Genomic DNA, 27,333 nt, shown 5'->3' with positions numbered 1-27,333 from the left:
ACAGGCTACCTCAGATACACTCACTGTCTGCAGCTTGCTGATATCAAGAATGCAGTTTGACTAAATATATATTGTGGCCATGACAATGTTCACATAGCTCATCAAATGCTTTCTACTGACATCTCAATTTTGCCAAAACACTGCTTACAAGAGCACATGGGAAACTGCATCAATAGACTCATCAGAAATAACTTTTTTGCCCAAAATGAGTTTATTTTAGCTTAGATAATGAAACTGGCCTACTGAATAGTCCTGCAAATGCTCTGGGGGGACAATGAAGAGGGTGAAATGGGGGCACAAAAATGCAGTGCTTACTTAAGCTTCCTTTACTGCTATGAAAGAGACACAGAACTTTGGGAAAGCTGCTAGGAATATTCCAAAACCAGGTTGAGCATGGAGAGTCCAATTAAGCATTGCCACAGTCCTTGTCCGAACAGGCACTCAAGACTACTATGCCAATTCAGTAAAAAACCCACGCTCTAGCATGTGGACTTTTAATGTATCTGTGCTGACAACTCATACTAATAGATCCTAAAATTTGGGAGTTTAGGCTGTAAAAATAAAAAAACCAGCAAGTCCATGACTTTACACTCGTGCACAATATCTATGGATAAACAATCGTGTGAGGTAGTGCTTTACGAAGCCCTAAAGACTCTCAGATAAAAGTAGCTTTCTAAATGCAAAGAGCGGTTCTGCACAGCTTTTTCTAAGTCTGAAATGATAATGTGCAAGAAGCAGAAGAATAGGATGATACTTGACCTCCAATTTCCTGAGTGCTAACTAGCTTTCCTTGCCATTTTGAAACAGGTCTGCCTTTGTCTCCAGTGAAAGGACCTGCAGGATGTGGTGAGGTAGCTGGACGAATAAATAGTTCCTTTACTGCCATGGCAATGGTGCAAACAGACCCGAGCACATGCCAAAGGAAGTTGTCATAAATTACAAGTTGGTCGATTCTGTTTAGTTTCCAAGCAAGAGTTATACACACTGGTTGAAAAGTGCCTCACTGAGGAGCCAATTTTCATTTTCTTCAGGAAAGCACAATGTTTTCTCTCTCTTTAACACACTGCTTTGCAGATCATTTAGTCTTTTCTCAACTTCGGACTCTGCTCCTCATAAGGCCTCCAAGACAATAATTTCAGAAATATCCCTTATTTCCAGGGTAGCTCAAACTCTGCAAGGGTATTAGGAGCATAAAGGGTAAGACCACATCCCAGTGTTCCAACTTTTTTAAGCTGTATTTTCTGTGGAAAATAGGAATTTCTCTGAATTTATGCCTATAAGCCCATTCCTTTGGGACTGAGACAACAAACTGGGGACTTTCTACCCTTCACACTGGAGAATGAAACTTCTATGTTGAATACCATGCAGACACCACCAGCAGGAAAATGAAATCCAGCTTGTTCTCTGACAGCTATTTTGGTTTTGTGGGCTACAATCATTGAAATGTCTGGGAAAGGAGGAGGAGGTTCTGTTCCACCACTCAAGAAGCTGCACCCTCAGCCTGCTTTATAAGGTACCCACTTGGCAACTCTCCCATCCATGGCTCTGTTACTGCTTGGGGTGGCCAGCTAGCAAAACTCCACTGCAAACCTTGCCGAGTCCTGTCAACACTGCATCTCATCTGGGCTAATTTAAACCAGAAACTCACCCTTCATCCCCAGGAGGGGTCAGATATAGTTGTAAAGCATGAGAGTGCTGACAGGGTCTCGAGCAACATGCTCCTGTTGTATCATTAGGTCCATATTCACTGTACCTGAGACACCTCCTGGATGATGCCTAGGTTCATTCTGATACCAGAGACATTCTGCAAGCAGACACAGGCTCATTTCCAGTTCAGCCAATTCCAGTCTGCCCAATTCCTCCCCCTAAACTTCAGATTTACACCCATGCTGAGAGTGCAAACTCTACCCAGTCAAAACAGTCGAGCTTTAGTCCTTCAGATGCCTGATGTTCAGATGGCACAAAGCAAGAAAGGTTTTGGCTTCTTCCTGCTCTTACTAATAAGCCCTTCTTGACTTGCCAGCTTGTAGGGCAGATAAGACAGATTTTTTTCATAGGCTAAGCAGAAACCTCCTGTCCAAAGTCTACAGAAGTCTCTGGAAAAAAAGCAATGGATTCCAGCAGCCACCAACTAGGTTCCAGCTCCCTAAGAACAGAAGAAATGGCCTCATCCACAGAAATATTCATAATTAACAGATAAAATCTGACAATATCTGCATAAGGATAGGCAGTCCCCTAAAGAACAACGGCCTATGCTGGCACTGGACCAAGAGAAGGCCTCCATAACTTAGTAGTTCCTTGTGAAACACACTGATTTCCTGTAGGCTTTTCCTCATTCATGGTAATTCTCCAGCTAACTGTTCCATCTAAGGCAGCAGCAGGGAAACAAAGAGCTGGAAAAGGGATTTTTGCCTTTTTGTTACAAATGTCCTGTGGCCTGGCACAAAATACAGGACACACTGATCACTGTCTTCAAGGGCTCAGAAAGAATTTAATGCTAACTGAAGTTAATTCTGGACTCCTTGTTTAGACAGAGAGGATGAAGGAAGAGAGAGTGAGAGCGCCAGGGGAGAAACTGATTTCCCGTCATTTCATTTCATTATTACCAGAATCAAATAAGCAAAAAACTCACGCATCAGGCTTTTATAATCATGAGGTCTGAAAATGAATGAATACATTGGATTACTTTGTACTGACCTGACTTCAGAGTCTTTACGGTGATAGAACTGCGGACTTCTTTTGGAGATTGTGGATGTCAGAACTTGCCTTTGACTCATGCAAGCAAGAAAAAAAATCTCACCTAACCATAAGATTCCACAGCTGAGTCTTTAAACAAAATGTCTACTCAGTTCAATTCTACTCTCATCACTGTCTCATGAGGTTTGAAAATGAGCTCCCATTAAGCAGGGGGTCAGAATTAGACACAGGAGAGCTAAACTAAAATCTAGCCACACAGAGTGATGTTTTTAGTGTTGGTACTTAAAATAGACTTCACAGCACATGTCACCACAGTTCTGTGCTTTAATTTTCTCCTGTTTCACTATCGAGACTCAAATTATTTTATGAAGTAGGCTGAATGGGAATAGAGGGTACCTTTGGTCAGCAGTGATTGATCACAAGACAGGTTGTAACCTACAGATGGGGTTTACTCAAGCAGTGTGGCTATGAAGGTCCCAGATCAAAGTCCTGCTGCTGAAGCAGGTGATAAGCCACCTAAAATTTGGGATACAGTGATGGTTTTGACTATGTAACAGTAGAATGATCTTCTACTGAAACCCAGCCAGCCTGTTACCAGCATGATATAATCCAGCAGCATCTAATCAGCTGCTGCCACCCTCTGCCTTCCCCCACCCTCAACACTGGCGGATATGTCAAAGTAAAAACATCTCTGCATTTCTGATCTCCCTGGGGTCACATCTGGTTTGAGTAAGGCTTCTCATTTGGTTCCAATCCACTGATTTCCTGCTACTGTCCATGAAAAAGAGAGTGCGACTCTGTGGCTTCCCCTGGGTGTAATGGTCTAATCTGTACCTTGTTGTGCACTGTAGAGGGGAGGGGGAACCACTGCTACTTGGGAGCAGATCCCTCTTCCCGTATGATTGCATCCTGTTCTTATGCAAAGCACCTTTATTCTTGCTAGCAGTGGCAGCCCCAGATGTCCTGGTGCCCTCCTTGTATCATCCATATTCCTCCGGCCTCCTAATTGAATCCTTCCCTGGCTGGAACAGGCTTTCCTCATTACAACGAGCTGGATCCAATTCTTCTCCTTCCCCTCTGTCTCCCAGCTTTTCCTTGTGAACACAGGGCAGCCCCAACAGAGCTTCTGTGGCTGGATGACCGCACCAGTGAACTGTTCTTCCAGCTACTGTAATGTTCTCATGAGGTTAACAGAGCAGGAAAGCCCTAGACAGGTACAAGGTGGTAAAGGCATCTGCTCTGCCAAGATTCTGGTAATATCAAGATTCAGTTTAGCTACAAGAAATAATACCTAGTTCTTTTAATCTAGGGCTTTCAGAGCTATTTATCTAAAACATCACAGGTTTGCAGCTGGTGAAGTCGTCTAAAAGTTTTCACAAGAGCAGTGAGAGAGCCCAACAGTTGAATGGGTCTCTTACATCCTCATCCCATTGAATGCCCTCAGTAGGAGGTCAGTATCTGTGAGCAATGTTTTGCTCATGTGCTCAACAAGGCATAAAACAGAATACATGATCTTTTTTCACTCACTCATCTAATGAAACATCTGAGTATTGAGGAAAATTGTTCAGTCCCCTTACTTTATTTATCCTCTTATTCCAAGATGGATTATCCCATGTTGCACCACACGACACACATACAAATACCCAAGGTTTCTGTGAATGCTCTCATAGAATGGTTTGGGTTGGAAAGGACCTTAAGATCACCCAGTTCCAAACCCCGTCATGGGCAGGGACACCTCATGCTAGACCATGACACCCAAGACTGTCCAGCCTGGCCTTGAACACTGCCAGGGATGGAGCATTTACCACTTCTTTTTCATTCTGGAAGCAGGAGCAATGTAGCAGTATTACCACACTTAAAATGATCCTGCCATAATTAAGTTGTGTTAGCCCAGGCAGAGCACCGCACTCTGTGTTGGTTTTCAGACTTTAACTGGCTTGTTTAGAGTTAGTTAGGTTCTTATTGCATGGACTGCACCAGGGCATGCAGGGAGAGCCATGCTTATGTCAAGGCAAGTAAGCTCAGGTAAACTGAGGCACAAATACATTAGCCATATTGACTTCAAGGCAAGTTCAAGAGTGTTTGGAGAAGACCTAGTGCTGCAAATCTCCCAGTGCCACCACTAATCCACACTTCTGCTGCATTTTTTACATCTGGATTTCATCAGAGCCTGGGTATTATTTTTAAAAAAAAAACCAAAATCTTTGGAAAACAAAACCCCCCAAACCCACCAGAACAAAATCTCCAATCTAGAAGGCTTTTCAGCCTCTTGGGGAGTGAGAGATGCTATTATCATTGCTAGAAAGGCTCTAAAGACAACAGCACAAGGAATTATCTGTAGGACGCAAGTATGTTTGTTATGAAATAATTTGGATCCACAGAGGAATTCCATATGTGACTTCCCCTCTGGTGAGTAGAGGTTCCCACCTTGGCAGTGATCCTGGAGTCCCATGCCTACAGGCTCAGCAGCATGGAAGGGGAGTGTGGACGCTGGAGGAGTAATGGGATCATCAGCCGCTGAGGCTGCTGCTTGGCACGCCAACAATGTTTGTTTGCACCTCTTTGAAGATGAGAGATGAAAGTGGCGCCCACATGGGCTGCCTTTGATTAGCTTCTTATTTTTAACATTGCAGCTGCGATTATTTTTCTTTTTCTTGAAGCATTTCTTCCCCAGCACCACAAACTGAGGTTCCCTTCTCTAGGGAGGTTCAACTTCAAGGAAACATAACAAAGAGAAGTGTGAACGTAAAGGAGACTGGACAACTCGGGGCCAGTGGGGAATTATGTCATTTTATTTTTAATTTTACTTCCATTTTTTCCCCAATCCCCCATCCTCAGTGGGTCTCCGAAAGAAAATACTTGTTTACTTCTTTTTTAATAGGGAAAATAAATGAGTCCTGGGATTGTACAGAGCTGTCATGAAGAGGAAAATGTCTAATGGTTCAATTCCCAGCTCTGTCACTGAACCACTCTGGGACTTGGGGAGAAGTCAGTTCGCCCATCTGTAAAATGGGATTTATAATGCGTTGCTTCTCAGGGGGATTGAAGGAGTATGAGTAGCATTGATGGAATGCTCCATGCACCTTGGATAGAAGGGGCAATAGCCCTGTGAAGTGCTGTCCTTAATAGATACTTAGAGGAGTTCCCTTCACTGTGGTACTTATCTGACCACAGCAGCAGAGTGCCTCACAGCTACTGATGGATATTTTTTTTTTCCTATTACCTCTCTGCAACATAGGAATGTTGCACAGGAAAGCAAGGCAAATGGCAAACTGAATGAAATGGACCCAGTTACATAGAGAATATGTAGTAAAGTCAGGATTAATCCTTTATTGCCTAAATTCCTGCCATATTCATTAGACTTTGCTCCTAGCCCTATGGATATTGTGATCTGAAAGCATGAGGGAAAGCTCCCTTCTCTTCTTCCTACACTGGACAGTCACACTCTGGCCATCTTCCTACTGCATAAGGAACAAATAGTCTGAAAAGGGAGTCAATGTTTATTATGCAATAGGATATTTACTATCATAACATTTGTGTTTCTTTCACCTGCTAAGAGTCATTTTCAGCCAGGCATTTGGTGAGATGTTAATCCAGTTCTCCACAGTGAATGTTCTGGCTTCAAGCAGGATGATGTCCAGAAAAAGTTTATCCTGCTATTCCTTCTTTTCAGAACAAAGGTGGTAGAAGAGCTACACATGCAAGTGATACTGGCTCAAGTTTAAATTTGGTCAGAAGGCATTAGAAAACACCAGGCAGAACATGATAGCTGCAATGTCAACTGACAAGATGGAAAAAGGTGGAGTGGGGATAAGAGTAACAGCCACAGATGAATAGCAGTCAGGTTCTCCATACTCACACACTTTGAAAGAGACACAACTACAGGTTTATTTCATATCTACCAAGACATTTACCAAGCAAAGAGAAGTGGAGGCCTGGGTTAAGAAAACAAAATGTAGCATGTGTACACAAATGCAGCTAACTCTGAGAGCAAAACCTGTATCCACCAAAGTACCTGCTAAACCCTCTAACAAACACTTGAGCCACTAGGCATGGCCAGTCCAAAAAGCTTATACTAATCTAGTCGAAGCATGCAATTTACCCAGATTTCTTTGTCTTTATGGCATTTCACCTGCTCCCAGGAAGAGGCAGCCACTTGTTCCAGTGCACCATCCAGATAATCCCAATGCCCAAGCACCATCCTGCTCAACCCAGCTCCTCAGGAAGGCGTAAGCCAGACTTATAGGCTCTTCTTAAGCATGTTATAAAGAGATATACTGTACAGGATAGTTTATAATATACATTTACTTCAGATTCACTCAGAGAAACAACATACTCCAGCCCAACTCCATCCAGTCACACAGACTCCAGGACATTAAATTAACTCCCTGCCAAATTTACTGCAAGCCATCTGACCATACCATTTAGCCACAGTAAAGACAAAATCTATACGTAGCTACAGTCAGGAAAGCAGGCAACTCTGTTGAAAACCTATTTATATCACTCAAGGAGATCAATGGAGAGCCCAGGCCTGGAGGCCACTGACCTTGGATTGACACAAAACTTAAAGGGAAAAATTAATGGTGTCAACTCAAGAGACCACAGCTCTTATTTCAGAGGATTCTGCAGCCAGCCCTGCGGCTCACTGATCACAAAAAGGTGCTTAAGGAGGGATCCATTTTTAGGACATAGAGCAAATACTCACCCATTGCTGATGCAGAAGCTGCTTCTCCAGACACCTCGATGGCTGCCAGCACCACACAGCAGGTCCTTGGCTGCAGCTGAACCTCCCCAGGTCTGTGGTAGATGTCACCAGATGATGCAGGACACAAGCAGTGGTGCTTCTGGAAGAAGTTTCTCCTCAGGATGTCCTGAAATGAGGCTGTGGCAAGCCTTTCATGGGCTGTCTCCACAAGATCCTCCCTTAGGGGCTTTCTGCCCAAGGAAAGGTGAAGATAGCACGAGAGGGAGGCAGAACACTTGTCCAAGGAGTCTTCAGGCCGAGGGTTTCTCAGTTCTGCCTCAGCTCTTCCTCAGCTGCAGCAGCCCAGAGCAGCAGCAACCCCTGAGGAGCCATGCAGGCCTCTGACAGTCACAAAATGGCTGCCGGTGGGGGAGAGGCTGCCTCATTCCCGCCTTACTGAGGTACCAGCACTTCAGCATGGAGACAACAAGGCCAGCACCTGCTGCATGGACAGTGAGGCAAGGCTGCCATGACAGAACACCAACGTTTGTGCTGTGCCACCAACTCCTGCTGCTCTAGCAAAAATAGGGGGAAATGGTGGCTGCAATGGTGGCTGCTCCAGCCCACCAACAGGCACCTCAGCCTCACACAGACACAGGACATGAGGAGACACTGACCCACCAGACACAGCACCAGCTGCTGAAAAACCCCTCCATGGTGAGAACTCCAGCCATACTGAGGTAAAACTGCCAGGAAGGGCTTTTGAAGGTGGAAGAAAAGCCCCCACCCTGTCCCAGCTGATGCTGGTTTAGAGACATCATCTGAAATAGGATTTGCCTCACCTGGCATGGCTGTGAGGTAAGCCCCTGGAGGAAAGGAACACATTTATTAATGTATTTTGCTGTTTATTCTTCAATTAAAATGACAAAAATGAAGTCCTGGAAAGAGCAGTTCCAGGCAGGGTGATGTTCAGTGGATCTTTCAGATAGGTTTTATGCCTGGAGCAGCCGCTGGCTGCTGTGCAGTGCTGGACATGGTGGTGTGCCTCTGCTGCCATTAATACCTCTCACTTAGAATCCTGGAATAGTTAGGGCTGGAAAGGACCTTAAGATCATCTAGTTCCAACCCCCTGCCATGGGGGTTCACTTCACGTCAATATAACCAGCTTTAGCCTAGACCCTATTTTCGGCTATAGAGGGCTGTGCGCACCAGGCTATACTCTCTAATACAGCCATGCAGGCCACTGAGATGCAAGTGACAGCAGCACGGCCATGCTCTGAGCTTTCATTTGCTATGAGGCTTTTCTTTTTAATGATTACTACGATTTTCATCACTTTTTTTTGCACTGGGAGAGCCAGGAGGCTGCTCCCCCATCCCGGGACCAGTAGCTCCCAGTCAATGTCCAACCCCAACGCGTGCAGCTCTTTCAGCGGAGCTGGCTGCCACATTGTGGCCCGCTCCCCCGAACATCGCATCTGGCTGATGTAAAACACACATGTTTTGACTGAAGCTTTTTCTTTAAAATGCCAACATTAAAGGAAGGTTTGCTTTGTAAAACTGAAACTGTAAAACTCTTCTGAAACCCAATCTGGGGGATTAAAAGAACCACATGAAAAGGGATAAATATGACCTGGACATTTACTTCCTGTGCAGAAGTTCGCTCAACATGTGCCTCCCAGCCTGTCAGTGTGAAACAAGACCTTCTGCTCGGATCTGCAGAAGGGGAGGAATAAAAAGGAGAAGAAAAGAGGAAGACAGGAAATTTTGTAAACTGACAACTCTTTTCTATCCCATGGCTCATATCAGAGGCATTGGTTTCTTTACAGGGACATCTCAGGCACTTTAAGATACAGAAAGTATACTTTCTGGTTAAGAAACTTCACCAGTATCTGATCAGAGAGATACACAACTAGCAATAAGAAATTTGGTATTAATAGGCAAGCTCTTCTTAGTCATACTGCATGGTAAAATTGGGCTTGATCCATCTTTAACTGGGAGTCAGTGGCAGAACTCCTTTGGATTTCAGTGGGAATAAGATCAGACCTAAAGATATGATGGACCGAGTCCAAGGATTCTCTGATGATGTTCAGAAGAAACACATGGATAGATAAACAGATCTTCAGTTAGTCAGAAAATGGCTCACTTTCAAACAAACTGATGCAAGATGTTTATATCAGTACTGCCCATTTCAACTATTAAAGCTCATTGCTGGGTTCCAGAAAAACCAACTTTACTTAAATATTATGAGACTTGAATGAAAAAAGTTATGGATTCTCTGTATTTGCTTCCTAAATGTTGAATCTTTAAGAGGATAGAGCATTTCTTCTGGTTTTCTTTACAAATAGTGAACTGCTGGAAGCTTGATCTTTTTTAACCAAAGCTGACATTGTGAGTTATTATAGTATGATTTCAGAAGATCAGACTTGGGGAAAAAAACCCCAACATAGAAGAGCAGGCAATAGATTAAAGTCACAAGTGTTCTCAAAATAGCTTTGTGATCTAAGGTGCCAATATATGAACTGCAGAGGGTAAAATGCAATATAATGTAAAATCTGGCATTGCCATTCTGTGTTGGGGAAAAAAAAAACCTTTTTCCCAGTCAAGTTCTTTAGAAGCCAGTTACTAATTTGGGATTATATTTTCCCTTTGCCCCCCCATGCTGTGAAATTACACTGATAGTGGCTTTAGTTGCCCAACAGTCACAATTTGGAGAAACACAACTGATATACATGGGGAACACAGACACACTTCCAACAGAAAACACTGGAACTCCACACCTGCGATGTTGTGGGGCACCTTCTTGCACCACTGGCTTGTAACTGCTGCAGCAGCTGACCCTGTGGATGCACATGCAGGATGCAGCTTGAATCTTGAGTTTGACATCCCCTGTAGCTTGGGGTGCTTGAATCAGGAGTTTGCTCAGTCCCACTGTTGTGTGTTTTGGTGGTTTGGTTGGTTGTTATGTTTCGATTGTAATTGGTATTCTTGACTAATGCTCCCTGTCCCCTGTGTGAGATGCAGAAACCCAATAATCCCACACCATAGCACATCTCTTTCCAAACATCCTCTCATCTTAACTGGGTTTCATCTTTGAGATGGAAAGTTCATCTCTCCTGCTTGCAGCCTTGGTTGTCTAATTCCTATTGAAGCTTTGCATAACGTCTGCTATTGCATAAAGCTTGTAAAAAAAACCAAACACCAAACCTTCTTCTGGCCAAATTTAAACAAACACTTTTATAGTTTCAAGACAGAATCAAGCAAAAGAAAGGTGCATTTCAAAGTCATTGTTCAATGGAGAAAGACCAGTTCCCAAGTTCTTCCTAAACCCAAAGTGGACAGTTCCTCAGTGATTTCCAAGCCGGAAAGAGGCCATTTTATGAGCCAGAAAGCATCCATTTTCTGCGTCAGTCCTGAGCCAGAGAGGGTAGTGTCTGAGTCAGTTCCAGGGGGGAAACGTCTGGCACTTCTCCAAGCTTGGGAGTGTTGCTATCACAGCAATTGTTTGGTGATGCCATCCCAATAAAGCTTCATTATGGCGTTCCTCTTTCCATAAACTTCAGTGCCCTCCAGTGTCCCCAGCAATCACTTATCTAATATTAGGATATTAAAAAATATGGAAAGATTTTAAAGAGACTTATTAAAATGCAATTAGCAGCGTGTACGACTTAAGCAGTGAGATTACTTAAAAAAACAAGTTGATTGTGTGGAATGCCATGCACCTTACCCAGATAATAAAGCTGTCAGTCAAGCCCAGCTTCAAATGAGGAAATTTTCATTCCTTTTTTACAGCCCCCTAAGTGAAGATTAAAACTGATTATTAACCTCGGAGTGTAGCAGCGGCCCCTAAGCCTGCAAGCTCGGAAAGGAAGGTTTCATAACTATTGGTAGCCTGGGCTTCATTCCCCATTTGGCCTGAGAGCTCTGTGCTTATTTAAAGGGACAGTGCTGAGCCCTTGAATCAAGATATCTGAAAAGCATGGATGGGTCCTAGAAAGGGGCAAAGCTCCAGATCTTGACATTGCAACTTGGGAGGCCTGTAATGACCCTGCCTCGATAGGACGGAGTGGCTTTGGCATCAATAAACTGCAGGTAAGGCTGCCCCCTCATGTCCAATCTGGGAATCTCAGCAAGTCTTTAAACTCCAGCACATAACCTTCGTTTTGTCCAAGAGCAAACGTGCAGATTAAAGGAATGTTTATATGGGAACACGTACCTTTGTCATACTCAGGCAGCTGAGCACAGATTCTCAGTGTATGTTATGATTCTCAGTTTCTGTTATGACTTCCCTTGCTAAATGCAGAACCATGGCATTTACCTTGCTGCCTTTTCATTTATTGTTTGTCCTGCTGAGAGACAACCAAGTGTGACACTTCCTGCTATTTGATTTGCTGGCATTTTTATTTCATTTATAAAACGGATCTTTCCCTGAGAAATTAAGTCACATTTCCCTGACAGGTTACTCCTTTTGCAGCTCTTTACTCTGCTGTCAAAGTGGATTTATTGATGCTTCCTGGATTTCTCTCCCCAAGCTCGCAAACTGGAAATGATGAATTCTCTGGAAGGCAGCAAGCTAATTCTTGACTTGAATGCTTTATTTGGGGATAAATGCAATGATTCAAAGGGAGTTGCTTAAGAGGGGGTAGTCACTGATTCTGACTCCAAAGCTATTTTAGCATGTATTTAAGTATGTGCTTAAATTTACATTTGCTGATCTCTTTGGGACCATGCGCAGGCCCGAAGGCATGTACTTGGGCACTGTACACCGGTGCCAGGCTGCTCTGCAGGAATGAAAGTCCAGACACTATCTATAAACAGGGAGAATGTCACTGAGTTTTGAAGCATCTAGGACAGAAGTTATTTTACCAGCACATGCATCTCATGACCGTAGCTCCCTCTGGAATCTAGCTACGGCACCTGGACCTATTTAGGATTCGCATGGAAGCTATCCATGTGTTTTTTCAAAGTAAATAATCTGCCTGGCTTGGATGATGGGGGTTAGGAGGATGACAAATTGGGTTTACAAAATGTCAGCAAGTGCCAGGCTTTAAGTCTGGAATGAGTCACAAAGTGAAACAAGTCTAGTGACCAGGATTCACCCTTAATCTTGAATTGGTATTTGTCTACATCACTGAATAACCACAAGTGATCTAGTATAATTTAGCATAACTGACAGTCTAGCATCAGCAATATTATTGAGGTGGAGGAAGGGGAAAGATGTTGCTGCCTCTTTAGTCATGCCACAGTTAATGAGAAGTGCTGAAGCAACAGAGGCCACAGAGGTGGCATTAGGTTCCCCAGGTCTCTGGGCTGAAAAGCAGCACTTCCAGCACACAGAATGTCTTGTGCTGCTCCTGAAGCTGGCAATGTGCCTCTCTTCTCTCCCAGACTGGAGAAGTATTTTTATGGCTCACCCTTTAAGCTGGTCTGGGTGGTGAATGCATGGAGTAGTTCAGTATGTTCATTAGGATGAACTGGATATTGGTGGTATTTTAGGAGTGTAAAGGTTAGAAGGGAAAGACAGGCAGTGAGGCAGTACTGAGGTACACCAGGGAAGACATACAGAGACTCACAGAGATGTTCTGCAGGTTGATGGGTAGAATTCCATTTAAGAGTCCTGAAAGTAACTGTTGGCAGTTGAGTTCTTCGTTCGTTTTGTTCTGTTGTTTGGGGTATTTTTCCACAACCAACCATTCACTGCTAAGCAAAGTTTATGATTGGAACCACACTGACAATGACAAAGAGAATTAAGGAGATGTAATGGACACATAATCTTTGGGTTCATGAGACACAAAGTGTACGGTAATGCCAGCACAGTAAATAACTTTGTTATTAGCATACTCTAAAATTAGATTGAGCAGAAACAGCACTCACAAATACTGAGACAACTCCTGGCAGAGGAGAGAGATTACTGAAAAGGTTTGAGTAAGTGCTGTGAATGGGTGATTGCCAGGCTGGAAAGCAAACTCCCAAAAGCATTAAGACTTTGTCCCAGAAGCTGCCTTGCATTCCGTGATTAGGATCAGCTTCAACAAAAGCCTCACCATGGCTGCCGGCAGAGCCAGACATGAAAAGAACAAGCTCTACCTACTGCCAAATCTTCCAGCTGCAGCTTTGACAGCAGGAATTGCCCTGCAAGTCTGTGCTCCAGAAACTCCCAGCACAGTTTCCCAAATGGCAAAGCAGCAGGAAGTCTCTCATGCAGCAGTTCAAACACATCAGCCTAACCAGCTGAAAAAACAACCTTGCATTATTTGCAGCAGCCTATTGAGCAAGGTAAGTTTTGATCCAAATAGTCTTGAACATGGAGGAGGAGGATAACCAGCCGACACAGAGGTTGCTTCTGTGTTCTCCACTCCTAAAAATAGACATGGAAAATCTGAAATATGAATCTGTATTTTTATTTATTGCTGGAAAAGGGGAGAGGGAAGAATATCTAAAGCACCCCCTCACTAGAAAAGAGCAGTTCCCAAACCTGGGATCTTGCCACCAGCTCTGATCTTTCCCAACCCAAGCTGGGTGCTGCAGAATCGCTGTCCAGCTGCATCTCAGCAGTCCCCTCCAGGTGTCAGCCTTGCACTTCACATGAGATTCCCTTCCCTCAGCCACATCTGGAGTGAAGTGCTGTGGGTTCAGTGGAGAATCCTGACAAGAGAGCATCAGAGATCTTAAAATACTAAATGCATCCCCTAATTTCATTTCAGTAACATTATGGAACAGCACAGCACCACCAGACCCCCCCCACAACTGTAAACCTGATGCCACTGTGCAAGGGAGGGGATCTAAATGGGCTTTCTACAGCATCTGCCAAGAGAACTGTGAACATTTGCCAGCCCAGAAACAGTTCAGGAGCCAGGACTCTCACTTAAGTTTTCCTTTTTTAGGATGTAATTGACGTGACTGTCCTTTCCTTGGCCTTAATTCCTAACTGCTTCCCAAGATACTAAAAGCTTCTGTTCCCCTCTGCACTTGTGCACATAAATCAGAACTACACTGAGATTTTTTCTCAATTGGATCTCCTCGTGGTAGAGCCACTGGAAGCCAGAATGAAGGCAAGTACACGCAGGCCCAGCACATCATCTAACCCTGCGCTGATTTCAGGCTCAAAATTATTGGCAGTGCTATGGGAAAGACAACAAATAGCAATGGGCATTGTCAGGCACATCCATAGCTATGGGACAGGACAGATAGCCTGGATGTCAGAAGCAGAATTCCCCTTAGGATGCTGCTGTAGTTTAGGATATTATCCAGAGTTGCTACAGATCTTTAGGCAGATCAAAGCTAAATGCAATGATGTGTGAAATCATGGAAACAGTGGAATCCTTTGACAACAGGAAGGGAGCTTTGTCAAGACTAAAGGGATATGTTTCAGATATAGTTTGATATATTGTTTGAGATGTGTGATGTGGATGAGAGAAGTCTGCAAGAATGCCCTGTTTGCTTCAGACTTAACCATCTTTCAATGGCATGAGTAGAAATCAGAGTCTCAGCAGCCTGCTTGGAGATGACGTCCATGGATGAAACACTGGACTGAGTTCAAGTGTTTCATTCTTGTCCTGTAGATCACCAAAGAGCTATTGGGCAGCAACAACTTTCAGTAACTACTGAGCTGGGAAGGCTTCAAATACAGGCTGTGAGTGGCTCAGAAGATCTATGTGCCATTAATTGTCACCAGACAAGCAGCAAACATGATAACGGATGCAGTTTTCCACAAGGGCCTTCAAAAAGTCTGACTGCTTCAGGATTTTAATACCTGGTATGAGAGAGTCTCTCATACAAGCCCAGCTCTGGGTGTCAGGGTTCACCAGTTTTCCACTATGGACTTTGAGAATGACCTTGGGGAACCTGCCTTACCCCAGTACCTCAGTTCTCCAAACGGTTGCCTACAACATTAACTGGCCACAGTTGGATTCATTGCATTATAAATGGAAGGGCACTAAAAAGACATGGAAGAATTCAGAAAGAGAAAGATAGACTTCTATCACCTCTGGCAGTTTCAACTGCACAAAAAGTCCATTTGGTCACATCTGGTTGATCGGTAGCTCTCACCACTCTCATCAAGAACCACTTGCAGTTCTACGAGCATTAGCTCTCCCCTTTCCTCCACCGTCAACTATTCCTCATATAAAGGTCTTGCTCTCCTTTCAAAATTACCTGTATTAAGGCAAATTATGTGTTCTCTCCCTTTCCTTGTTGAAAGTCATTTACATGAAGAATCACAGAACTGAGGTTATAGATACTGGGGGAGGGAATGCTGAAATATAGCTAAGGCTGGAAATTTGGGTGGGCCTGGATTTATGGTGGACAGGCAAAGAACAAAGGTCTGATGTCAGAGTAAATCATTTCTATTGCAAATGATTTAAAATAATGAAAACCCATATGCATTAAATTTTGCCCTGTACATCCATTTGACATATTTTAAGTAGACAAAAGATAGATTTTACATAAATCTTCAGTAAATGTACTTCGAAAAAATATCACCAGGCAGTAAAACCTAAACCACTTTAAAACCAGCCTTTGTCGTATACTTGAGCTCCTGCTTCAGGGTGCAGGGTTTAAAACCAGCAAGAGCTACCCCTTACTGCCCATTCCTTGAAAGAGAAGGACAAAACAAAGAAGGAAAATGGGACAAAGCAGCTTCGAACAGATCTTGCCAACATTGTCCTTCACTTTATTCCAGGTCTTACAGGAACAGCTGCTGCATCTTACCCAAGCTACCTGTGGCTTTGCCTTTGAAGGAGCCTATTTCCAGCCTCCTGTGTAAATAGTGGTGTTTGTGTTCAATAGTTGGGATCTGTCACACACCACACCTGCAACTTTACAGACTCAAAGCTAGCTCTCTAGCACACTTCCCAGTGTGGGGATTTTGTCCTTTGGTTTATGACCATCTGTGCTGATGGAAGTTCTTGCTCTTCTATGCTGGGAGTTACTACATGATCTAGGGAGAAAAGCCTCTGAATCACAGCTCCAATATGCTATAAGAGGCAACAAATTCCCTTGGAAGATGCCTGGCACATCTTCACCAGGAACTCAGCGCTGGGAACTGACAAGATACCTCTGAGAATCCCAGGCACCAATTCTTCCCAGGCTCTGCTGTGGATGGTCCAGAAAGGCAAGGGAGGTGACTTGCAGATGGTTTGATGTGACTCTGCCAAACAAAACAGAATGAAGTGAATTTTGCATTCTCTGTGTACGAGATGCAAACATCTGACAGTTCCCACAGGTACCAATCAAACAAGAGGGTGGAGATGTCAGATAGGACCCACCGTTGTGCTTTGAACCCTGGTTCACAGCTCAGAAGCCAAAGCTCCAATTGCCAGCAGCAGCTACAGAGCTCAGAGGGGCCTTTTATCACCAGTGTGAGGGTTTCAATTACACTCAATATGTCTCTAGTGGTAAAACAAGTAGCACCAGCGATTCTTTGTAGTGTGTCAGTTAAGGAGACACGGCCAAAGGTTCTGTTCTAAACTGCTACTAGGGCTGAAAGACCCCACACTGATGGGCATTGAGTCCTTCTAGGTTCTTACAAGAGCCAAGCATTGTAAAAACTCTGACTTTGTGTCTGCTGAGAGATTAAAGAACACATCCCCCTTCCTGATCAAGTTTGGAAGTTATTAAGGACATGAACCAAAAGGAACGTGGAAACTCTGCCCCTTTAAGAACAGGACTAAACCATCTAAGGTGGATTAAAAATGAGGTAATTGAAATCATAGCTTTATAGGATCATGGGAAAATTGCCTGGAATATTTCAGGCACTATAATGAAGTCTTAGATGCTCTTTCAGTTAAGGGATTAGCAGGAGTGTCACTGTGAGAACCGTGGACTAAGTGATCTTTCCAGGTACTTTACATGGGTGGAAGCTGCTTATTTGGCTTAAGGGAAGCTTTTCTCTAGCTGTTGTTTCTAGGCTGCTGGGTAGTAGTAAATGTTTATGTTGATAACTTGCTTGCATATGGAAAGCTCTAGCTGTAGTAGGTGCTCCTGGGGAGGGAAGAAGTGTCTATTACAAATGTCCTTGTGGTTGTGGTGAAAGCTCCTTCAAAAATGGGGGAAAAGTGAGTATTGTGAAACACTACTTTTACTGTGTGTGAATGGCTTTTCAATTGGAGCTAGGAAGAAGAAGCCCCACTGATCTTGCTCCTTCAAGGGAACGCTGCCTCCTTCTCTATGATATGGTATCTGTTTAATTAGAGACCCAAATGGCTTTGAATTACAAAGAGAAACAAATGAACTGAAAGGTGCCCTGCTCCTTCAGGCAACTGCATTCAAGGGTGACTTTATTTGGTCCATGTGATAAAGAAGATTGTGCTTGGGTATGAAAGAGTAAGGTAATGTTGACTGAGAGGATGCAGACTACTCAAGGGAACAGTCCTAGGGATGCAGAGATAATGTGCTGCTTTTCTGCCCTTGCTAAATGTGCTTAGAATGAGAACTGACACAGGAATCTGATGTTTCTATATGCTCAGACTTCTGCAGAGAACACTCGTTTCATGTCCAGAGAGGGGAAACTGTGCTCATCCTCCTTACATGCAGAACGAAGCAGAAGCAGCTTGATGTTAGAAACAAAAAGACTTCCCTTTAGTTAGGGTGAGAGGTATTTATTAACTGTCTGCCAAATCAGGCCAATTTCTGGTGATTCTCATACACTGATATGCCATCACTCATGAAATCCTGCTTTTTACTACTCTGTGATTAAATACAGGCCCAAGTACTCCATGTTTTTCAGGACTCACACTTGCGTGGTGGTTTTGTCATCATGAGGTTATATTTAGGGCCCCATTGATGTTGTTTTTCATCCCAAGTGCTGTTGGGAGAGTGAACAGCTGATCATTACACGGAGTTTGCTTGTACCCATGAGCACACTTAACCTAGAGCAGCAAATAGTTATTGTACTGCGTTTTGTTTTGTGCCTGTGGGCACACTTAAGTCAATATATGTGATGGCTAGTGCCAGGGTACTGCATTTGTCTACACCCATGGGCACCCTGAATTGCCAGTGTGAGGGAACTGGTGAATTAACTAGCTGTATGCACACTGGTGTAGTTACTTCAAGAGCAATGCCACTGTTAATTGCTTAACTTAAACCTAATCATAATGGTAAATAACAGAAGGAAAGTGCTGCAAGAATCCAGGTTCTTACAGAAAACAGACAGGAACATTTGTTTAATTCCAAGCCAAAACTGAGGAACAAGCATTGGGGCAGAAATCTCTGTTGTGAATAATTACCCTTCTCTCCCTGATTTACAGGCAGCAAGCTCCATCAAGCTCATTGCTCTCTCTCCAAGCTTTTCCCTGCATGAAATCTAGCTCAGGGTTGCTGCTTACTCTGCTCATTAGTGAAATTACCAGCAGATGCTTTGTTAGATAGAGGTCACTCTGGCTGAATGCCACCACAACCTCTTCAAATAGCGTGATTGCTAAAGTATAGCTTAGGCTCGGAACGGTGCAGGAGGTAATGTTGACACGCTGCAATTACTGCTCAGTCCTCCCAGCGTGTTCAAACAACGCTGCCTACCTCAGTGCTGACTTGGCAACCTCAGAACTGGATTTGGGATGTGGCTCGTGGATGACTAGAAAATGTAGGAATTTCAGGAGGCCGCCTACGTGGAACATTACCTTATCTCGAGAGCCTGTGTCTAGTCAGGTCTTCTCAGAACTCTGCTGAAGAATGGTAATTAAATGATAAGGCTGAGTCTAAAGCTACATGGGCACAGATGGGCTTGGTTTCAGTGGTGCTGGCAGCCAGTTCTTGCAACTGAAGAAACCTTCAGTGGGAGTCTTAAATACTCAGCAGAAGACACTGCTGCAAGGGGCTGCCTTCCCTTACTAGTCAAACTTACTTTTTTCTACCACTTTTTAGGACATTGGTGCAAGGAAGGCCAAGCACTGGGAAAATGACCCACGTGGACTGGATGAGTGTCCCAAAGGAATAGATGAGGAGAAAGGAAAGAGAAAAAGGTAGAAGAATCACTGTCCTTATTACAGTGTAGTGCAGTGCATTGGTTAAGTTAGGGCTGAGCCGGCTGGAGAAAGCTCTGCAGTGCACTCTTCTCCCTGCTGATGGCAGGCAGGACCTTACAGCTCTGCTAATGACAACCCTGTGTGGCTTCCTGTTCATATGCATCTTGTAATGAAAATTGATTGTGTTGCAGATGTCTCTGGTGTGACAACTGATGTGACTGTGACTGATGGACCAGATAAGCTTACTAGTGAAGGATCAGGCTAAAATAACTTGAGGATGTGGAATGGCAATTATCCAGCTACAAAATGATTGATTAAAACCGTGCAACAGTTACTCATTTATAGCTTTATGGTATTATCACTGTGAAGTAAAGAAAGCTGGAGTTGTTATCTAGCTGAAAGATGATTAAGAACATAAAAGGAACCAGACCAGGTGGAAAATGCCATGTTTCTGCCACCACTGGTATTTTCCTCCTTTGTGTGGTTCTTTTGAGCATAGATCTGTGCAAGCTTGGCACGGCAGCAGCCCTTCCTCTGCTGCACCTCAGGAAAGTGGATGAGGATGGGCTCTTCTGCAGGACATGAGTGTCCCTCAGCCATAATGGCTTTGAAGTTCAAGTCTCTAATGCTGTACGAGACATAAGTATCAAGTCTTTCCCTTAAGTGAGGGGAGACGAGGTCTAGAAAACATTAAGCCACGTTATAGCAAACACTAGGTATTAAAGGGCAGGGCTAGCTTTAACTTTCAGCAAGCCTACAAAGCTGTCTCATAGCAGGGCAGTGAATGGGGGGATGCAACAGCCCTCAAACATCTGGAGGAATGAATGAAGGTATCAGTTGAGTGAACCACTTGTTGAGGAAGGGGGGAGTGTGCCAGCTTAAGACCCTAAATACGATACAGAGGACTGAGCTGCCATGAGACCACCTGCATCAGTCAGGCTGCTTAATGTAGCTCTTCCGAAGACCCCCAAGGAATGCCTGCATGAGACCTGCAGATGGAGGCGTATCGGATGAACCCTTCCTACCAAGCACAGAAGGATGCAAGTCAAGCGGTGACGTGCCTCAGCTCCTTCATGTCTGTGGGCAAGAGGCTTTGCCTCCTGCGCTGGCACAGATAACCCTGAACGTGGGCACTCCCAGGCTGGCGCTCAGACGCTGCCGTCACCTGCAGCCCTACCCTTACCTTGCTCCGGGAAAGGGCAGGAGGAGGGGCAGGAGGAGAGACACCCTCAGCAGCTCCCCGCAGCTCCCCGTTACAGCGCGACCTGAACGGGCGGGGGCCGCAGGTGCAGCCCTGGGGTCCCTATGAGCGACGGCCGCTACCGGGAACGCGGGTGCTTAACCCGCCCCCTCCGCCCCCACGTGTGTGCGGGAGCCCCGCCCCTCCGCAGCAACGACGCCGCCGCTACCGCCCCTTCTCTTCCCGGCAGCCCCCGCGCAGGGCCGCACCATGAGTCCCACAGCTGGGGGGGAGCAGAGCAGTGAATGACCCTCCGGCGGCTGCCGCTGCCCCCCGCCCTGTGGTTACAGCCGCGGCTCGGGGCTGCCGCGGCAGAGCTGTTTCCGGAGGGGGGCCGCGGCCCGCGGAGCTCCCGGTGGCCGGGCCCGCTCCGCTGCAGCCCCTCCCCGCCGCTCGCAGTGGCTCGCCCCGCGGCCCAGCCCGGCCTCTGAGGGGGGTGGCGGCGGCCATTTTGTGCGGCGGTAGCGGAGGGCAGCGGGTGGAGCGCGGCGGAGGTGGCGAGGGTTGTCCCGGACACGCCGCTCCTTTCCCTGGCCGGTGAGCGGGGCGCGGCAAGCGCGCTCGGGCCGGGGCACCGGCGGTGCTGGGGCGGGCGGCCAGGCGGCGCCCGGAGGTCGCAGGCTTGGGCGGGCCCTGTCAGGCCGAGGGTCGCTGTTCACCTCAGCCCGTCACCGGTCGTGGCCCCGCTGGGACGTTTCTCTGTGGGCCGCGGAGCTGTTGCTGTTGGTCCCTCCGCAGGCTCCGGGACCGGCCGGGGCGCTGGTCCGTGTACGTGTCGGTCCGGTAAGGCCGGACGTCAATGAAGAGCGCGTTTCGGTGTGCCCCGTTGTGTAATAAACACAGATCAGGCTCTGCCTTCAGACTAGAATGAAACCCCAGCGAAGGGGCACAGGGTGATCGCTGACGCCGCTTTTCCCCCCTCTCCTGTACTTCAGTAACGTCCAGCCACGATGTCGGAGTATATCCGGGTGACGGAGGACGAGAACGATGAGCCCATCGAGATCCCCTCGGAGGATGACGGCACCGTGCTGCTGTCCACAGTGACCGCCCAGTTCCCCGGGGCGTGCGGGCTGCGCTACAGGAACCCGGTGTCGCAGTGCATGAGGGGGGTCCGGCTGGTGGAGGGCATCCTGCACGCACCCGAGGCCGGCTGGGGGAACCTGGTCTATGTCGTGAATTACCCCAAAGGTTTGTCCTTGTCCCTTCGGCCTTTTTGCGCTCTTTGAAAGCCCAGAGGCCCGTGTGAGTCGCTGCCGGCTGGACGCGGCAGTGGTGGTCCTGCTGAGCACGCTGGTTTAGGGAAGTTAGCCAGTTTATTCGTGTGTTTGGCAAAATAGATTTGCCCGCACTGAGCTTTCAGTAAGAGTTTTAGGGCTCCCCACATACAAGCACTTTAATGACAGCCTTGTATTATCCTTGGGAGCTTCACAGCCTAATAGACCTTCAGAGACTGTGGAGTAATAGGATCTGTGTTTTTAACAGATGATTCTCGAGCCATGGTTTGGTTAGAGGTACCATTTTAAAATGCTCAGGAAGAAAAGGCTGGCACGTGGCTTTCTGGTCTCTGATTTTATGCCATGTGGTTGATAATCAGAAGCCATTTCCAGAGCTGAGGGTGATGTCTCATGTACTTTATGTTCAGATAATAAAAGAAAAATGGATGAAACAGATGCATCGTCAGCAGTGAAAGTGAAACGAGCGGTGCAGAAGACTTCGGATTTAATAGTCTTGGGTCTTCCCTGGAAAACTACTGAGCAAGACCTAAAGGAATATTTCAGTACATTTGGAGAAGTGCTGATGGTGCAGGTAATACCCTTTTGCAGCTCGCGTAAAGAGGGACTTTAGGTAGAAATCACTCCTCTGACAAAGCCAACAGAAAGAGTCAGAGCCCTGTAAACTCAGAGATCTGAAGCTGAGTGACTTTTCCAAGGTTGCGTTTTGTTCCATGAGCTTTCCAGCTGCAAGCTCCTGTAGGTACAGATGGCCAGGAATACTTGGGAGTGGTAATTCACACAGATCAGCCTAATGGGTACAGTGTTTCAAGAGCTTTTTAATGTATATTACTGTTAACTAGCTGCTGTAGCTGAACATGTGTTTGTTTATATATGTGTGTTTAGATGTATGTGTGTGCTGAGGAATTGGAGTTGCTGTGATGGGAGTGTTCACAAGCCTGATAAACTCTCAAACAGGACTTTATTAAATCCATTCAGTAACAGCACGCTTCATACCAGTGTTCTCCTGGCTTGTCGCTGCCTGCCAGCCAGCTGTTAACCTGCAGCACACATGGCCCATGGCAGCACTGCACGTGTGGTACCACAGGCCTGGTGCTGCCCAGGACCTTGATAGCTGCAGCTGCTGAGGCTTGAGGGCTCTTTGACAGCAGGAGTCGGAAGACAAACCTGCATGATGGAGATCTCACCAGCCTGATAAACTTGCCTTGTTCTTTATCTCTCATTACTTGCGCACTACATGTGTTGGCCCCTTTGGGGCTGCACTGCTCATACAGCTGGTCTGGCTGTGCCATCACAAGTACAAATTACTTCCATCCCATTTTTGGTTGTTCTTGGGCTCACGGCAAGCTCATAGCTTTAATTCCTCGGTGTCTCAGGCCCCTGCTTTGACTGTGTAACATTACAGTAACTTTTGTAAGAAAAGGTAGGCATATACAGTGAAAGAAACTAAAAGTCTGCTTTTTCCCTTAGGTTAAGAAGGACATTAAAACTGGCCACTCTAAAGGGTTTGGGTTTGTTCGCTTCACGGATTATGAAACCCAGGTGAAAGTCATGTCTCAGCGGCACATGATAGATGGCAGATGGTGTGACTGTAAACTTCCCAATTCCAAGGTACCTTGGTTTTTATTGTTGGATGTATTTTCACCAAGCACTTGAAGGGCACTTCTCTGGCAGCTGTCCTGGGTGAGCAGATGAACAGATCAATGGATGTGGCTTTTCAGTCTGTGAATGGACCGGACAGTAGGGAGCAAGGTGGGAAAATGGGGAGGGATGGAGGAGCAGGAAGTGAAAAGAGGTAGTAGTTAGGTGGGGGAATTGAGTACAGATGGAAATCTGAAAATAATGTGGTTCAGTGTCCAGCAGTACCTGCTGAACGTGTTGCTGCATAAGTAAATGGAGAGTAAAGCAGATGGAATAACTAACCTAGGGAAGAGCAGAACAAGCCTCTGAATTCAAAACTGAACCTGAAGCTTCTGCTTATTTCCTGTGTGAATACGTGCGGTTATTACCCCAAAAAGCATCCTTCTGACAGTGGCATCATCACTGTTCTGGTGGATTGCTCCCATCTTCATTCTCTTGTCACTTTTCACTTGTGCCATGGTGGAGGTGTACTCTGACGGAACTATTCCTTACAGTCTCAGCCTTTCTTGATCTGCAGTCCTCAGAGCAGGCTAGATAAGGAGGGGCCTTTATCTGAGTGTCACTCTCTTCCCAAGGGTAGTTGTGATCTTTCCCCCTTTCTTCACTTCTCTCCAGCAAAGTCCTGACGAACCTTTGCGCAGCAGGAAAGTGTTTGTTGGGCGCTGCACTGAGGACATGACAGCAGATGAACTCCGACAGTTCTTTGCCCAGTATGGAGAAGTGGTAGATGTCTTCATTCCTAAACCCTTCCGAGCTTTTGCTTTTGTTACATTTGCAGATGATCAGGTATGGCTTAAAATATTTTAACTTCATAGACAGCCTACGTGTCAGTAGCTTGATAAAGAGTTAGTTCTGGAATTACACATGGAATGTTTACTTGTCCACTGTCTTGAGAACTCCAGTGGTATTAGCTCGATTTGATTTATTGAATTGTCTGAGGTTACACTCTTCAGATGCTGTTGTACAGATGGGGTTTTATACTGCAAGTTAGTGTAGCAGTGAATGTGAAGATAAAGCACTTCAAGCTGGATTAAGTATTTGCATATGCTTCCTTTGCAGGTTAAAAACCTGCTCAGAGCATATGGGCTTTTTTTGTCTTGTACTACTAACGTTTAAAAAAGAGAAGTCTAACATACATTTAATCAATCCCTTATTTCTTATAGGTTGCCCAGTCTCTTTGTGGAGAGGACTTGATCATTAAAGGAATCAGCGTACATATATCCAATGCTGAACCTAAGCACAATAGCAATAGACAGTTAGAGAGAGGTGGAAGATTTGGTGGTAATCCGGGGGGCTTTGGGAATCAAGGGGGGTTTGGCAACAGCAGAGGAGGCGGGGGAGGTCTGGGTAACAACCAGGGCAGTAACATGGGTGGGGGCATGAACTTTGGAGCCTTTAGCATCAACCCTGCCATGATGGCAGCAGCGCAGGCAGCCCTGCAGAGCAGCTGGGGCATGATGGGCATGCTGGCTAGTCAGCAGAACCAGTCGGGGCCCTCGGGGAACAACCAGCCTCAGGGCAACATGCAGCGGGAGCAGAACCAGGGCTTTAGTTCAGGAAACAACTCGTATGGGGGCTCCAACTCGGGGGCAGCCATAGGCTGGGGGTCAGCCACCAACGCGGGCTCCAGCAGTGGGTTCAACGGAGGCTTTGGTTCAAGCATGGATTCCAAGTCATCAGGCTGGGGGATGTAGACGCAGTGGGCTCTGAGACTGACTCTATGGTGGGAAATCAAATTTTTCTAACTCCTGGTAAGTATACTGTAAATTACCTATATACAGAGTTTTCCAGTTCCGGTTGCTCAGTGTGCAGGATATGCAGCAGTATTTTTGACATTTTTCTTTTTTTAAAAAAAAGAATTAAAGGAAAAAAAAAAAAAAGAAAGGTAAAAGGAATTTTATAAGTTTTGTTACCTACCTTGTTGGGATACTGAATGTTTGGAAGTGGACGGCTGTTTGCCCGCTAGGTGAACTAACACTACAACCGATAGGACAGGTTTCTCTTGTAATACTTTATTATCCCTTGTTTCCTGGCTAGCTGAATTCTTTGCATGTCCAAAATGGAAACCATTGGTCAGAAACAGCATCCTCTCCCCCTCTTGTTTTTAATTTGATCCCACCATAAGACTCTCCAGGTGCCCCAGCTGGAGAACACAGTGTCGTTTTTGTGTTGTGTTTCTTTTTAACGCTGTCTCCCCTCCATACTAAAGTACGATATGAAGGCTTCATTTAATCTCCGCAGTTCATCTCATTTCAAATGTGTATGGAAGAAGCACTTCATTGAAAGCAGTGCTGTAAATATTCTGCCTTAGGAATACTTCTGTCTACATGCTTTCTCATCCAAGAATACTTCATCACACCGCACATGCTGCGTCTTAGACGGTGGGTGTTCCATTTTTATCCGCTACTCTTTATTTCATGGAGTCGTATCAACGCTGTGAACGCAAGGCTGTGAGATGGAACCAGAAGGCTGTCTGAACTTTTGAAACCTTGTGTGGGATTGGTGGTGGTGCCGAGGCATGAGAGGGCTGGTATGTGCGAGGTACAGGAGAGAGCGCATGCAGAGACCTGGTGGTGCATTGGGGGTTTTATTTTCCTTGCGAGATGTCTCTCCATCCTGTGGCTTTGGTGAGAGAGTGTGCGGAGAGCAATGATAGCAAATAAAGTACGAGTGTTTCTTGCATTCAAAGGACATCCACATGTGGAAGACTCTTAAGTGGGTTCTATACCTAGTTAATCAACTAGTTGAATGTGTTCTGTGAAATGAATATCTGTATTTTTTTTCCCTTATGTCAACTGCTGTGAATGCTGTATGGTGTGTGGTTTTTTTTCTGTTAATGATCTGTAAGTGTGGTAACGTGACTTGAAGACGATGGGGTTTGTGCTGAGAACATTGAGCTTGTGGTGTGCTTTTGCAGTAGCTCTTGGAGCAGAGATCACTGGTGAGCTCAGTGTGCCTCTGCAGGGTGGTAGTCCCACTGTCTGTAAGATACCCATAAGAATGCCGTTTGCTGCAGTTTTGTGTTTGGATGCTTTTTATAAGATTTGTCACTGTAGGAAATTCTTAAATAAAACTGGTTTAAGTAATATGTGTCTTTGTTTTGCAGCCCTGAATGCAAAGAATTCATAGCAGTTAATTAATTTTACCCTTTTGCGATGAAGTGCTGTAAAGCTTTGGTGCACTTATGCAGTTTGTTTCAGATAAGCATGCTCTAAAAGCTGACAAGGCAAACGGAGCCACCGCTCATCACCTATCGGTACCCGACACCCACCTTTAATCCACTGCATTTTTGCACTGGTCAGTGATACCTATAGATCTAAAATCCAGTACCCCCACGTTTGGGTGCCCGCACGTAGAATGGTAAGCAGTTCCCTGCACATTACATCTGTACCAAGGAACGTTACTTGTTCTTTAGGAATTGAGTTCCTCAGCAGCAGTGGGTTGGGGGAAACAAACACTGTTAAACTGTTTTTCTGGCCACAGCATCTCCTTGGGGGATGCACGTTTTTAACTTGTTCTCAGACCAGTTGTCCACTTGGGGGTCCTGCAACACTTCCAGCCCAGAGGACAGCTGTAAATTCATCTTTAAGTCTAGTCAGGAAAGACTTTGCAGCCAAAGAATACATTGGTAAATGTGCACAGACTTTTACAGAAGTCTCAATCTGAAAAACTAAGTTTATTGCAGGCATAGAAGCATCAAGAGGCAGCTTCTTAACAAAGAGCAAGATGTTTGAACAGTAACTGGTGGAAAATTATTTCCACTGGCCCTAAGAGCTTGAGGAATTGTTTAATCTCCTTGTGCTTGAAACCCATAGGAGCTCAATTCATAGTGTTTATACATCAAACTACTATGCTGTAGCTGTAAACATTCTGAATATGGAT

General features: G+C 45.5%; 1 protein-coding gene and 3 long non-coding RNA genes across 4 annotated transcripts; 2 read left to right on the top strand and 2 right to left on the bottom strand.

Moving 5' to 3' along the window:
• Positions 1-10,600: 10,600 nt before the first annotated feature.
• On the bottom strand, positions 10,601-13,717 carry LOC115945593 (uncharacterized). Its single transcript, XR_004079900.1, has 3 exons — positions 12,952-13,717; positions 11,106-11,174; positions 10,601-10,971 (listed from the first exon to the last, which is right to left on the bottom strand). It is a non-coding gene; the product is annotated as an uncharacterized lncRNA (long non-coding RNA).
• A 111-nt stretch (positions 13,718-13,828) lies between these two features.
• On the bottom strand, positions 13,829-20,666 carry LOC115945592 (uncharacterized). The gene is made up of 3 exons (XR_004079899.1): positions 20,522-20,666; positions 16,434-16,526; positions 13,829-14,023 (listed from the first exon to the last, which is right to left on the bottom strand). It is a non-coding gene; the product is annotated as an uncharacterized lncRNA (long non-coding RNA).
• Positions 17,143-19,672, top strand: LOC115945591 (uncharacterized). The gene is made up of 3 exons (XR_004079898.2): positions 17,143-17,218; positions 19,238-19,335; positions 19,530-19,672. It is a non-coding gene; the product is annotated as an uncharacterized lncRNA (long non-coding RNA).
• Positions 20,667-20,869: 203 nt separating the features above from the next.
• Positions 20,870-26,537, top strand: TARDBP (TAR DNA binding protein). The gene is made up of 6 exons (XM_005143661.3): positions 20,870-21,115; positions 21,514-21,766; positions 22,221-22,384; positions 23,281-23,421; positions 24,067-24,237; positions 24,615-26,537. Exons 2-6 carry the CDS (start codon positions 21,529-21,531, stop codon positions 25,143-25,145), a joined length of 1,245 nt encoding a protein of 414 aa, XP_005143718.1. The 5' UTR covers positions 20,870-21,115; positions 21,514-21,528; the 3' UTR covers positions 25,146-26,537.
• The last annotated feature ends 796 nt before the right edge of the window (positions 26,538-27,333 follow it).

This window comes from Melopsittacus undulatus, chromosome 12, assembly GCF_012275295.1.
Source record: "Melopsittacus undulatus isolate bMelUnd1 chromosome 12, bMelUnd1.mat.Z, whole genome shotgun sequence".
Classification (NCBI taxonomy): domain Eukaryota; kingdom Metazoa; phylum Chordata; class Aves; order Psittaciformes; family Psittaculidae; genus Melopsittacus; species Melopsittacus undulatus.
Note: the sequence above shows the minus strand (reverse complement) of the source record. Positions and strands in the feature narration are given on the sequence as shown.